Source organism: Arachis hypogaea, chromosome 3, assembly GCF_003086295.3.
Source record: "Arachis hypogaea cultivar Tifrunner chromosome 3, arahy.Tifrunner.gnm2.J5K5, whole genome shotgun sequence".
Classification (NCBI taxonomy): domain Eukaryota; kingdom Viridiplantae; phylum Streptophyta; class Magnoliopsida; order Fabales; family Fabaceae; genus Arachis; species Arachis hypogaea.
In genome coordinates, this window is record NC_092038.1 from 143,077,972 (window position 1) to 143,092,867 (window position 14,896).

The following is a 14,896-nucleotide window of genomic DNA, read 5'->3' on the forward strand; positions in this document are numbered from 1 at the left end:
ATATCCGCATAATACAAAAATATTTTTAAAAGCTTATTTTTATTAAAAAAATATCAATAAAATTCGTTTTTTTCTATTCTTTTAAATATGTTTACTCTTAAAATAATATTAAACATAATTTTCTTAAATAATAAATTGAAATAATACAACATATATTATAATTATTAGTTGAAATAAAATATAAAAAGAATATTTACTTATTTATTTCTTTATTTTTGCAGATACGCGGATATGCGGATACATACACAAAATCCGCAATCCGATCCTATTAGTTTACGGATCCAATCCGATCCAATTCGATAGCCTTACGGATCGGGTCCATATTCGCAATTTTTGGATCGAATTCGAATAAACAACACGAATATGCGGATCAAATCTAGGGGTGGCAACGGGGCGGGTAGGGGCGGGTTTTTGCTCTACCCGACCCCGCCCCGCCGTACAACAAGCCGCATAGAACCCGCTCCACTTCTACCCACGGATAGTAAAACGTTGAACCCTAACCCGCCCCCTGCGGGTACCCGCCCCGCCCCTATAATTATTAAAATCCAATAAATAAAATTAAATTTCAAAATTTATATAACCATCATCACATACATAACATAAATTAAAGTAAAAATTTAAATATAATATATATTATATATATAGCGGGGCGGCTAGGGGCGAGTATTACCTCCGACCCCGCCCCGCCCCTCCCAAGAACCCGCCCCGGTCCCCGAGCGAATAGGGGCGGAGTGAGTACCCACGGATTCGGGTGGTATTGCCATCCCTAATCAAATCCGATCCATAAACACCCCTGGACAATTATATCCTAAAAATTTCAACGTTTTGTTATAAAATCGCAAACAAATTTGAATCTTAAACTCATGCAGTCATGTTCGCTATTAGAAGCTGCTGCTCATTTCGAAATTTAAGGCGATTTTTTTACAAGGATAATTAAAAAAATAAGGCATTTTATCGTTAGAATTTTAATTTGGTAATTTTACGTTAAATAATTTTTTTTAAAAATTTTTGTGAATAACAAAAAAATTATTTTAAAGAATGAAAAGAGATTTCTAGAAATAGTATTTTTTTTAATTTTCTATACACTTTTTAAGTAGTTATCAAAATGTTATCACAAAATCTTACATCTAATACCCATGTTGTTTATTAAATACAAACATTATTTTTCACTTACAAAAAAATTATCTTTTTTATTATTGTCATATTTTTTAAAATAATAAAAAGTTATGGCAAGACGTATTGTAATTTATAAGTTTCTATCTAGCCCATCAAAATTTTCTCAAAAACAATTCCCATTAGGTAAGGTTTGAATCAATATATCAACATCTTTTTTTTAACCCAAGTATCTATAGTAGAATACTTAATTCGAAATTCTGAACTCTATTTAAGAATTTAGTGTTGGCTAATAGATTATTACATATACAAGGTAATATTCGAACTTCCGATCTTTACTTAAACGACGAGTGAACTAATCACTCAACCAATTTTCTTCCATATTACTTATAAATTATAACGTATTAAGCAATTTTTGTTTTCTTGGGACGTTCTGTTTTAGGGCATGGGGTTCTTTTTGGGACATGTAGGGGATAGGCCCAACAACAAAGACCTAATCTTTCCTAGGTTGGACTTCATTGAGCCCAAAAGTATACATTGAAAAGCAGGGGATAAAAAAAAGAGGAACATGGCAACTCCCTACTTACGCGAACGTAGGTTCAGGAGTCAGAGGCTCTCAGCCAGGAAATGACGAAGTTATGCTTATATTGTGCTTCATGCAGGATTGTAATTCTTAAATCTCCAGCCGCAGGAGAGAATGGATCCTTGAACGGACTTAAGCAAAATTCAGCTCCGTTCCTTATTCACACAGATCAGTAAATGCGTGCGAGCGAGCAAATTCTATGATCGAATATTTCCTGTTGTATATATTTCATCACTGAAAAAAATGTCGGCATCGCAATCCCTCGGAGGTCCTTCACGGTGCGGCCGAGTGCTCGGTCCATCACTCGACAAGATCATAAAGAACGCCGCGTGGCGCAAGCATTCTCACCTTGTCGCGGCCTGCAAATCAACCCTTGACAAGCTCGAATCGGTGTCTGAGTCCGAATCCGAATCGACCACTTCAGGCACCAATCAATCCCAATCTCCTCTTTCAGGCCTTCCCTCCACAGATGCCGAACATGTCCTTCAACCTCTCATTCTTGCGCTTGACTCCGCCTACCCCAAGGTTGTGGACCCTGCTCTTGAATGCACCTTTAAGCTGTTCTCTCTCGGCCTCCTCCACGGTGAGATTGATAGTTCAGCTGCTTCACAGTCCGGCGTGGTCTTCAACATCATTGATGCCATCTGCAAGTCCGGCGGCCTTGGTGAGGAGGCCATTGAGCTTGGGGTGCTCAGAGTCTTGCTTTCGGCCGTTCGATCCCCTTGCACTTTGATCCGGGCCGATTGCCTGATTCAGATTGTGAGAACTTGCTATAACGTGTACCTCGGGGGTGTCAACGGCACCAATCAGATCTGTGCTAAGTCAGTTCTTGCCCAGATCATGACCATTGTCTTTGCAAGAGTCGAGGAAGACTGCATGGATATCCCCCTCAAAAAGGTATCTGTTAGTGACTTGTTGGAATTTACTGATAAGAATCTGAACGAGGGCAACTCCATTCAATTCTGCCAAAATTTTATAACCGAGGTAATGGAGGCTGGTGAAGGTGCTACTCTCAAGCCATGTTCTATGCCACCTCCACACGAATCGTCCAAAGCTGCCGATGAAACAAGCACCAACAATTCCCATATCGAAGCAGGACCTGGGGAAAGTAAAATAAGGGAGGATGGTTTTCTTCTTTTCAAAAATTTGTGCAAACTGTCCATGAAATTCTCATCTCAGCAGCACCCTGACGATCGTATCCTCTTGAGAGGGAAAATTTTGTCCTTGGAACTCCTTAAGGTAGTCATGGATAATGGCAGCTCAATGTGGCGCGAGAATGAGAGGCAAGTGGTATCATAGTTGCTACTTACTCATTTAGTCATTTATAATTGCTCCTTCATTAGCACAATCATGTTATTTCTATACTTTGCATAATTCAAACCATATGAAGTTCAATTCTTGTCTGGGGACTTTTTCAAATTGCGACTTTCACTTTTGTAGAGATTTGATGATCTTGAAACTACTGAATTACAACCACTTCTGCTATTACATGACTATTAACTTCGAATTCTAAACTGGCATGCTTTCCTGTATCTGTCAGACTCATCTTTGCTTTTCATGGTGCAGGTTTCTAAATGCTATCAAGCAGTATCTTTGCCTGTCATTATTAAAGAACAGTGCCCTCTCAGCTATGGCCATTTTCCAGCTTCAGTGTGCAATTTTCATGAACTTGTTATCTAAATTCAGATCAGGATTGAAAAAGGAAATTGGCATGTTTTTTCCGATGCTTATTCTCCGGGTTCTTGAGAATGTCCTTCAGCCCAGTTTTTTGCAGAAAATGACTGTCCTCAACTTGTTGGACAAAATCTCCCAAGATCCTCAAATTATAATTGACATTTTTGTCAATTATGATTGTGACGTGGATGCTTCAAACATATTTGAAAGGTATCATGCTTATGTAATATTTTGCTGCTGTTAAACCTTAACAGTTGTCATTATTCAATTAAAGACATTTGCTAACATGCTTAAGTATTTTGTTTGGGTTTGGCTGTGGTAAATTGAGGTTAGTTGAAATAGCTTTTCTCCCCTCCCCCCCCCCCCTCTCTTTCCTCTTCAAGGATTAGAAAGAGGCGGATGCCTTGGTTTGGAGCCGTAGCGTGGTTTTAGGGTTCAAATGCATTCTTATTAAGAAGTTTGCTTACGTATTATATTCTTATTAAGAAGTTTGCTTACATGTTATATTTGGAGTACTCTCTTTCTTAAGCTAGAGCCTTTTTTGGGATTCACATTATGAATCTAGAAAACATTCATGTATATTCTTGTAATTTCTGCATCTTTATTTAGTATTTAAACTCTTATAATTCAATCAGATATTTGCAGGATTGTCAATGGCCTTCTTAAAACTGCATTGGGGCCACCCACAGGCTCAACCACAGCTTTGTCTCCAGCGCAGGATATAACTTTCCGACATGAATCTGTGAAATGCTTGGTCAGCATCACTAAGTCAATGGGGGCTTGGATGGACCAGCAAACAAGGATAGGAGATTTATATCTACCAAAAATCTCTGAGTGCAATGGAACACCAGAGCATCATCTACCACTAAATGGTGAAGAAGGGAATGCTTCTGACCATGAGCTACATCCTGATGTAAATTCCGAATTTTCAGATGCTGCTGCACTAGAGCAGCGCCGGGCATATAAAATTGAACTTCAGGTTGGCTCATAGGATGACAAGTACTCTTGCGAAAATTTAATGGTTATGATTGAATAGTGTTAAGTTCTCCATGCTTGATTTGATACATAAAATTTACTATTTTCTGCGCTGATGCTTTTTCTGGGTTAATGCAGAAAGGTATATCACTTTTTAATAGAAAACCTTCCAAGGGTATTGAATTTTTGACAAGCAACAAAAAGATTGGTCGCTCACCTGAAGAAGTGGCTTTTTTCCTGAAGAATACTGCTGGCCTTGATGAGACCAAGATTGGGGACTATTTGGGAGAAAGAGAGGAGTTTTGTCTAAAAGTAATGCATGCTTATGTAGATTCTTTTAACTTCAATGGGATGGATTTTGGTGAAGCTATACGGTTTTTCCTTAGGGGCTTCAGACTTCCCGGTGAGGCACAGAAAATTGATCGCATCATGGAGAAGTTTGCCGAGCGCTATTGTAAATGCAGCCCTAGTTCGTTTAGCAGTGCAGATACTGCTTACGTTCTTGCTTACTCTGTGATAATGCTTAACACAGATGCTCATAATAATATGGTGAAAGATAAGGTTTGGCCTTGCTGAATCTTTTATTTTGTCTTGGCTCAACAGAGAGTCACAGAGAACCAAATTTGTTACATATCTTGTGTCCATTGTGGGTTTGATAATTTAATCCCAAACCATCCTTTTTAAAATTATTTTACTGATGAATATTGAATTTAATAAGTTTTCCATGGAACATTATCCTCTGAATGCAATGAGATGTATATGTATTAATTCTGAATACAACTTTGAAAACACAACGGTTTCTTGCCATTTCTTTTCCATTCTTATTTAGGTGGGTGGTAATTATGGTGAATTCTGGCGTTTATGTTCAGGAATTCATGGAACATGATGAGTTGAGCAATTATATGTAGCTTCAATTTATGAATAACTCTTGACTAAATTTGATTGCTTATAATTCTTCTACACAATTTACATTGTATGATCTGTTGCCTAGTTTGTGATCCTACAATGGTGAGTATGATTTTGACGTTGATTTTTTGTTATTATGTATTGATTACCTTCCAGATGACAAAGGCTGATTTTATCCGAAATAATCGAGGAATAGATGATGGAAAAGATTTACCAGAAGAATATCTTGGTTCCCTTTACGAACAAATTGTTAAGAACGAAATCAAAATGAATGCTGATTCCTCTGCACCTCAGAGTAAACAGGCAAATAGCTTCAATAGATTGTTGGGACTGGATGGTATTCTCAATCTTGTAAACTGGAAACAGAATGAGGAAAAAGCAGTGGGTGCAAATGGGCTTCTCATTCGGCACATACAAGAGCAGTTTAAATCAAATTCAGGAAAATCAGAGTAAGCTAAGACATACCGATGTTCAGACTTTGTAATTTCTTTTTCCTTCCGGTTTTGGTCCAAGTGTAAAGCTAGCTCTACTAGACACACACTGTCTTGAATGTGTTCTGTTTTTGTCTATGCTAACTTTGGTTTTTTTCCCTGTAGAAACATATGGAATAAGTGATGTGATGTGTATTCCATGCATTTCCATTGTTAGTCATTTATATTTACTGTTTATTTGCAGATCAGCTTATCATGTTGTCACGGATGTTGCCATCTTGAGGTTTATGGTGGAAGTCTGTTGGGGGCCTATGCTGGCTGCATTTAGTGTAACACTTGACCAGAGTGATGACAAGCTAGCTACTACTCAATGCTTACAGGGATTCCGACATGCTGTGCATATTACTGCCATGATGGGAATGCAGACTCAAAGAGATGCCTTTGTTACATCAGTTGCTAAATTTACTTATCTGCACTGTGCTGCAGATATGAAACAGAAAAATGTTGATGCTGTCAAGGTAATTGCTTTTAATTTGGCCATCACTTTATTTGTATTCTCCTTCCTCATGTATAACAACAATATCTTTTTTTGGACATCATATTTTAGCATCTTCCTGATGATATTCTGCATCTATGAGGAAAATGGTGATGGTTGGGTCCCTTTGATTTGACTAATCTTTTTATGGAAAATAGAATGTGAGAGATACTTCATCTTTTGGATTTACCATGTGTAACTTTAATATCTTCTGCATCTTAATGTTCTGCAGGCAATAATATCAATTGCCATTGAAGATGGGGATTATCTGCATGAAGCATGGGAACACATATTAACTTGCCTCTCCCGAGTTGAGCATTTGCAATTGTTAGGTGAGGGTGCCCATAGTGATGCAACCTTCTTCACTTCATCTAATTTTGAAACAGAAGAAAAAGCTCCGAAGACATTAGGTTTCTCTTCTTTTAAGAAAGGAACTCTCCAGAATCCGGCCATGGTTGCTGTTGTTCGTGGTAGTTCATATGACAGCACAAGTGTTGGAGTCAGTGCTTCTGCACTGGTAACACCAGAACAGATTCAAAATTTCATTTCAAACTTGAATCTGCTGGACCAGATTGGCAACTTTGAATTGAATCATGTGTTTGCTCATAGTCAACGGTTGAATGGTGAAGCAATAGTGGCCTTTGTGAAAGCTCTTTGTAAAGTTTCCTTATCAGAACTACAGTCTCCAACAGATCCCCGTGTTTTTGGCCTCACTAAAATAGTAGAAATTGCGTAAGTTTCTTTCATAAAATGGTGGAAATTGCTACATTTGATGTGGGAATATAAATCATATAATGTATACACTGTGAATCGTTTTGCTTTTTTGAATTGGTATTAATAATATAGAAGCAATACTTTCAAGGGAAAACACTGCTCACTAGATAAAAAACAGAAGGAATGTAGAAATACATAAAGAGAAAACAAGCAGAGCTGATACACAACTCTGTCTTTCTTAGTTGAAGCCAGCAATTCATGCCAAAACACCCCTTCCCCCTTAATCATTTTAATGCCTTCATTTCTCTTAAAACATGATAGCCAAATTTTTTTAGCATGGTAGGTTCTTGAGGTCCTATTCTGTATTTTGTCGGTGGGAATAATCTTTGCCCATGGTATGCTGGGTAGGATTGTGTTCATGGCTGTTCTCTGTTGCTCTGCTCATGTATGCTAATTTTCATATGCAGATAAACTGGATGGATTTGTTGCCTTCATTTTATTTCCTTTGTTTTGTAGGTTGTCTTATATGACAGATTGCATAGACTGTCCTGTATGCTCTTATTGATTACCTTGTCAATTGTCATACACAACGATTCTTTCAGTTAACCTCTAGTTTAATAATCTAAAATAAATAAACAACTGACAAGAAGAGAGCGAGGCGAGATACAGACAATGTACAGCCTGCTTTTCTACAATAATAGGGGGTGACCAGGACTAAACTCTTGACTTTATGTCTTGGCAATTTCTTGTTGGATTTCGGCTTAATTGTGTTTTAGGTGAGGCAAGATTGACAAATTTAAAACTCAAACCCATTGGCCACAATTCACATCCATGGGTGCAACCAACTACTTTTGGCTGAATTTTAACAACACATTTATGTTCTTTGTTAAATCTGTTCTTGTGAAAATGAGGGAAATCATTTTCCAGAAAGGGGACTCTTTTGTTGGTTTCGTTAGACCTCAAACAAGGGGTTTGCTATTTACTCCAGTTCATGTTATAAACTTGTATCTTTCTTTTTCCGTAGCTTTCAATTGTATTTCTTAAGTTGATCATTAGCACAACTGTGGCTGAAATTCTGATGAGGATTTAACTTAATTTTGATGTCATGACTAGAACATGGTTACATTGGCAGGCACTATAATATGAACCGCATCAGATTAGTGTGGTCTCGCATTTGGAATGTGCTCTCAGATTTCTTTGTCTCAGTTGGATTGTCTGACAACTTATCAGTTGCAATATTTGCGATGGACTCGCTGCGACAACTAGCAATGAAATTTTTGGAGCGCGAGGAACTGGCTAATTATAACTTCCAGAATGAATTTCTGAGACCTTTTGTGATTGTCATGCAGAAAAGCAATTCTGCAGAAATTAGAGAATTGATAGTTAGATGTATTTCACAGATGGTCCTTAGTCGTGTCAGTAACGTGAAATCTGGCTGGAAAAGTGTTTTTATGGTATGTTTATGTTGTCTTCTTCTCCCTGCCTCTCTCTCTCTCTCTCTCTCTCTCTCTCTCTCTCTCATTATTTTTGAGTGAAAGATATAAAACTCTTTATCTCCCCTATCAAACAATATAAGCCTTAGGAGAAAAAATCCATGAATTATAACAGGGCCTTTTGCAAAGAAGTGATTTGCTTTGGTTCAATCCTTGTTACTCCCGTTTTATCTGAATAAAAATTAAATTTCAACATGAAGATATGTTGGCGTGTGGATTGTAAACACTTCAGGTCCAACAATGGGCTTCTTCTGATGGTTGGGAAAATCGTTCATGATATATAGAAAATTGAAGCCTGAAATTGTCAGGTATTTCAAATAAGAAATTGTTTTTGTTTATTGACCAAAGGAAGGCGTAGTTTCTTATTCTTTCAGGAGAAAAAGAACAATTCACTGCTAAAAGGGTGACTTTTTTTCTTTTTCTTTTTTTTTTTTAATTTCCTCTTCTATACTTTTGTTTTCTTTCTTCTTCCTTTTTCTTTTTGGGTGAAAAAAAAGGAGGAAAAACATAGATGAGTTTATTCATAATTTCTTGTTGGCTATGTCCTGTGCTAATTGCAACATCTCATATTCCTTTTTGTCTTGGCAAGTTAGAAGGTGAAAGTCCCATATCTATGATCTTCTTGGTGTGAATCTTAATGCTCAACTTTTGAATTTGTTCCATTGAAAAAATTAGTTAAAAACAGAATGAACACACAATAAATGCCATTCTATTAACAATTTGATGGGATACTAAGATTGTGTGTTCATTCTGTTTTTAACTAGTTTTTATCATCTTATTATCTTTAAAGAATCTGAAAATTGAAACCTTGAACAATAGTTTACTTCTAATGCAGTGTGTTTGATTCTCAGGTTTTTACAGCTGCTGCAGCAGATGAGCAGAAGAATATTGTATTGTTAGCATTTGAGACAATGGAGAAAATAGTGCGAGAATTTTTCCCTTATATCACTGAGACAGAAACAACGACTTTCACCGATTGTGTACGATGCCTTTTGACATTTACAAATAGCCGATTCAATAGTGATGTTAGCCTCAATGCAATTGCTTTTCTTCGTTTCTGTGCCGTCAGACTTGCTGATGGAGGACTTGTTTGCAATAAGACGGGGAGTGTTGATGGCACGGTAGTTGTAGTTGCAAATTGTGTTTCAGATGTGCAAGGTTTAACTGATAAAGATGATCATGCATCTTTTTGGAATCCTTTGCTATCAGGTAATATGTCTTTAGATGCTAAGATATTTAGTATAATGGTTAGACTGCCATGCCTAATGGACAGTAAAGAAAATATCTTAGGTTTCAGTCAGTGTAAAAAATACAAACATGATTGTCATTTCAGCATGATATGCGACTCAATGTGATAAACCATGTTTATGAATTAGGATAAGAGAGGGTTTTTCCCTCCCTAAATCTTGTCTATCTTATCCAGTTTGAGGTTAATACTTTATTCACAGGGCTGTCAAAACTAACATCGGATCCAAGATCAGCTATCAGAAAGAGTTCATTGGAGGTGCTTTTTAACATTCTGAAGGATCATGGTCATTTATTCTCACGCACATTTTGGAATAGCATTTTCTACTCTGTTATTTTCCCTGTATATAATTCAGCATCAGGAAAGAGAGATGTAAGTCTACAAGAGAGTAGTTGTTCAGATTCTTCAGCGTCTATACATCCTGAAGGAAGCACATGGGATTCTGAGACTTCTTCAGTAGCTGCAGAATGTTTAATAGATTTATTTGTCACCTTTTTCGATATTGTGAGGTCTCAGCTACCAGGTGTGGTTTCAGTACTTACTGGGTTCATTAGAAGTCCTGTTCAGGGTCCAGCTAGTACTGGAGTTGCTGGACTAATGCGCCTCACTAGTGACCTGGGTAGCAGATTTTCGGAAGAAGAGTGGAAAGAGATATTTTTATGTTTGAAAGATGCAGCTATATCAGCAGTGCCTGGATTCATGAAGGTCTTGAGAACCATGGATAATATTGGGGTGCCCAATATTTCACGAACCTATGCTGACATGGAGTGGTCTTCTGATCATGAACTGACAAATGATGAGTTTGGTGATGACAATCTGCAAACAGCCACCTATGTCGTGTCAAGAATGAAGAATCATATTGCTATGCAGCTACTTATTTTACAGGTTTATTTCTTTCCTTTCTTGTACTTAACCTAAAAGTGTCAAAGCATTTAAAGCATAACCATGGGACATCTAAACTGTAAGCACCAAATTTCCTCCAAGATTATATTCATTTACATCCAGAGATTAGGTCCTCTTCCTTTTATGTTTTCTCCCATATTTTTCATGTTCCTTTTCTCTTTTTTCTTAGGCTTTGTCATGAAAGCTGCTTATCACGTGAACTAGGTTGAATTTTATCTATCCCACTGATTCGTTCTTTCACTTTCTGTTCTTCAGCAAGTCTCTGTGATTATGTGCTAACCAATATTTTATGCTAAGTAGTGTGATTATGTGCTAACTAGTATTCAATTTTTCCCCGTAAAATTGAATTTACGACCCTTACAATACAGTGTTCAGTGATTTGTATATGTCCCTTAATTGAAGAGAAGAAAAAAAAAAGAGGGGGGGGGGGGGGTGTTGATTCTTAATTCTCTTACCTCCTTTCAAGTCTTTATTAAGTGGGTAATCACCCAATCTTATCCCAAATCACATTGTCTTTTAGCCTCTTATGAAGTTTTGTTTTAAATATGGGATTGGTTAGTGTGCCTCAGTGAAGTTTTCTTTGTTTTTAATTATTTTTATCTTCTTTGGCTCGAGACACCCTCATGAAGGAAGAGAGACAAGAACCTTCACTCCTTTAGTCCATTGTCCATCTCCATCCGTCAACTTAGATGTAAGAAGTTGGACTGATGATTCTTTTGATGTTTTTCTCGTGCAATTTGGTGACAAATTAATCAATAAAATATCTTTTGTTAACACTAAAGCAGTCCACTAAAGTAGTGACAAAGTAATCACTTAGGTACCAAACTAGTAAAACATCTTTTTAGTTTTTAAGGACTAATTTGTTAATAGATTAATTTTAAGGGTCAAAATGGTAGTTAAGTCTTCTGACACTTGAATTTCTGGCAAAAATGTTTAGGTTTCACCTCTAAACTGAGTGTCTTTTCATGCTCTGATCACAGGTTGCAACTGATCTCTATAAGATGCACCACCAGTCCTTATCAGCAGCCAGCATTGAAGTCCTCATTGCATTGTATTCTTCTGTCGCTTTGCATGCACGCCAGTTGAACAGTGAGTCGATCCTGCTGAAGAAGTTGCAAAAAGCTTGCTCCATCCTGGAACTCTCTGGACCCCCCATGGTTCATTTTGAAAATGAGTCCTTCCTGAATCACCTAACCTTTCTTCAAAACGTACTAGTTGATGATTATTTTACGCATGCTGAGATAGACATAGAAACGGAGCTTGTTGCAGTGTGTGAGAATGTATTGGGCATATACCTAAAGTGTGCTGAGTCAGTTACCCATCCAGGGACAGTGCCAGTGCCACATCGAAAACTTCCTCTGAGCTCAGCAAAGAAGGAGGAAATAGCTGCTAGGACATCCCTAGTCGTCTCCGCATTGCAAGGGTTGGAGGGTCTGAAAAAGGATTCATTCAGGAGATATATTCCCCGGTTCTTTCACTTATTGGTAGATCTTGTGAGGAGTGAGCACTCCTCTGGAGAAGTTCAGTTTGCCCTCAGTAATATATTCCGTTCGTCTGTGGGTCCATTTATAATGGAATGAGTTTATAGTATGTAGTCTTGCAATATATTGTATTAGAGACACCACTTCATATCAGTCAGCATTTTCCCATAGCTGAAGCACGAGCTATTGCATAGCCATATATATTTTAATTTACTTGGCGTGCTGTCATACTCCTTTTTTGTGATTGTATGTGCCATAATGTAAATGATAAATTTATTTTGCAGTTTTCGAATCCCCAATGCCGAACTTCCTATTGCGATGAAGAACTTGATGATGCACTCGTCTATGCGGAGTTTTGTATCATTATGCGTTAACGTGAGTTAGTAGAGTAGATAACTACACAATAATTATACGTATAGAAATAAACAGATCATAATACATAATCATAATGTCACTAAGGCTTCATATAAATATATAGAGTAGTATCAGTCATACAAATCATACAATCTCAGTAAATATTTATTATAGTATATAATATAATAAAAATAAAAATATTTATTTTTATCAAAAGTAAAATTAAAAAATTTTTATTATAAAAAAATATTAGAATTTTATATATTTATTTAATAATAATCAAATAAATTTTTATTATAAAAAAATATTAGAATTTTATATATTTATTTAATAATAATCAAATTATAATTTATTAATTATAATTTATTGAAATTTAATTATTTTTGAAATAATAATACAGTTATGCTACACATCCATATAATTTTGTATCCATCCCAACACAAAATAAAAAAACTAATACCATTAAATGACCGTGTATTACACGCGTCCAATCCCCCGAAACGTTAATATTCATTCGCACTTCATTATGAAAAAACGTTCCTTTTTCAACTTTGAAACCGCTATTGGAAAACTTCGAATCACTCTCAAAATCTCTCAAACTTCACTCGTATTTTATGTGAAAACCACTACTGGAGAAGAAAACAAAAACAGAGACTGCGAAAGGTATGATAAAAACTACTGTTCATTTAACATCTCGTAATCTCGCGTTTCTCCTAGTTGCATTTTAGGTTTACTGGATTGAGTTCCTTCGTTTAGTAGATCGACTTATTCTGAATCAATTTTTTTTTGCGTAACTAGGGCATAGGAATGAAAATTTCTTCTTATTTTCATTTAGTTCAATGGAGTTGGTAATTTTGATTCACTTGATTGTTAGTCTGTTCAATTGAGTCCTTTTACATGCAGAAATGTTTTTTTTTTTTGCTGATTGAATGTTTATCACGTTTTATTCACAACATGAATGGTGTTCTGTTCAATGGGCTTGGTGATTTTCGTTCACTTGATTGTTAGTGTCTTCAGTTATGTCCTTTTGCATGCAGAAATATTTTTCTTGATGATTGAATGTGTATCACGTTTTATTCAGCACATTAATTGCGTTTGGTTCAGTGGAGTTGGTCATTTTCGTTCACTTGAATGTTAGTGTGTTTAGTTGAGTTTTTTTCTTGATGATTAAATGTTTATCACATTTTATTCAGAACATGAATGGTGTTCAGTTCAGTGCAGTTGGCCTTTTTCATTCACTTGATTGTTAGTGTGTTCAGTTGAGTCATTTTATTACTGATTGAATGTTTATCACATTTTATTCAAAACATGAATTGTATTCAGTTTAGTGGAGTTGCTAAAATTGATTCACTTGATTGTTAGTGTGTTCTATTAGGTTCTTTTGCATGCAGAAATATTTTTCTAGCTGTTTCATTATTTATCACATTTTATCAGTACATCAAGTTCGGTTCAATGGGCTTGGACATTTTTATTCACTTGATTAATATATGCATGCTTGTGCTTGTCGGTATATTGAGTGAAGTAGTGACCAAATTTTTTTGTCCTTACAGCAAAAATGAAGAAGACAATGGTAACAAAGAAGGAGAAGCCGCACTATAACGTAAGCATATGTACACATTAAATATATTTATCGCTTTTCATTCGAATAAACTCTATTTTGTATTTTATATATATATATATATATATATATATATATATATATATATATATATATATATATATATATCTTGACATACTGTTTCGAAACCTTGCAAAAAACTCACAATCTCAGATGTCAGACTAAGGCAATAGCGACAATGTTCAAGAATTTGAATCAGGAAAAGAAAGATATAGTTGAAGAAATGGGATTCATTGCGCTGGCACATGTCCCGGAAATGAATGTCTCTCACGCCCTCTTGAGAGAGTTGATAGCTTGCTATGATGACTATTATGGATGCCTGAACACTTTTCATGGGAAAATATACATAACACCTGACAAGGTAGCAGCTGCGCTGGGCGGTAATACACTTTATATCTAGTGCTTATTTCGGTTCATTCCTTGCTATATATGTTTTCCTGAAAAAGTTAACTACGGCAGACTGAATGAGGCAGACAAGCATATTATTGATGGCTTCAAATGTGTTATGTTGGCTTCTCTGATAAAATATGTCCTCGAAATGAGTGTTGATGGGTGATAAACCACTATTTTATGATTTATCTTGTACTAAATTGAGTGATTTTTATCAATTCTTCGCACACTTATTCATACAAACTGCATGGTTTTACAAATCCTTCCTAATTTTGTTCCATGATTGAAAACTTGCTTCCTAAGACTTTAAATTGTCTATTTTTAATTTTCCTTTATACCATTCGATGCCGTGATCTGTGTGTTAAGTGTTTTCAGGCTATATAGGGCAGGAATAGCTTAGAGGATGGAGAGGAAGCTTGCAAGAGTGGAAGGAACACAAGAAACTAAGGAGCTGAGCAGCGAGGATCGATGCGCACGCAT

At 36.3% G+C, this 14,896-nt stretch overlaps 1 protein-coding gene across 2 annotated transcripts; it reads left to right on the forward strand.

Annotated features, from left to right (window-relative positions):
• Window positions 1-1,456: 1,456 nt before the first annotated feature.
• LOC112734924 (brefeldin A-inhibited guanine nucleotide-exchange protein 1) lies at window positions 1,457-12,353 on the forward strand. 2 transcript variants are annotated; one of them, XM_025784449.3, is made up of 11 exons: window positions 1,457-2,979; window positions 3,263-3,580; window positions 4,016-4,349; window positions 4,484-4,906; window positions 5,408-5,700; window positions 5,927-6,200; window positions 6,450-6,949; window positions 8,064-8,385; window positions 9,276-9,633; window positions 9,873-10,555; window positions 11,554-12,353. In XM_025784449.3, exons 1-11 carry the CDS (start codon window positions 1,940-1,942, stop codon window positions 12,151-12,153), a joined length of 5,145 nt encoding a protein of 1,714 aa, XP_025640234.1. In that variant the 5' UTR covers window positions 1,457-1,939; the 3' UTR covers window positions 12,154-12,353. The 2 variants fall into 2 exon arrangements, with proteins under 2 accessions (XP_025640234.1, XP_025640235.1); XM_025784450.3 differs by having other exon boundaries at window positions 1,677-2,979; window positions 4,006-4,349.
• The last annotated feature ends 2,543 nt before the right edge of the window (window positions 12,354-14,896 follow it).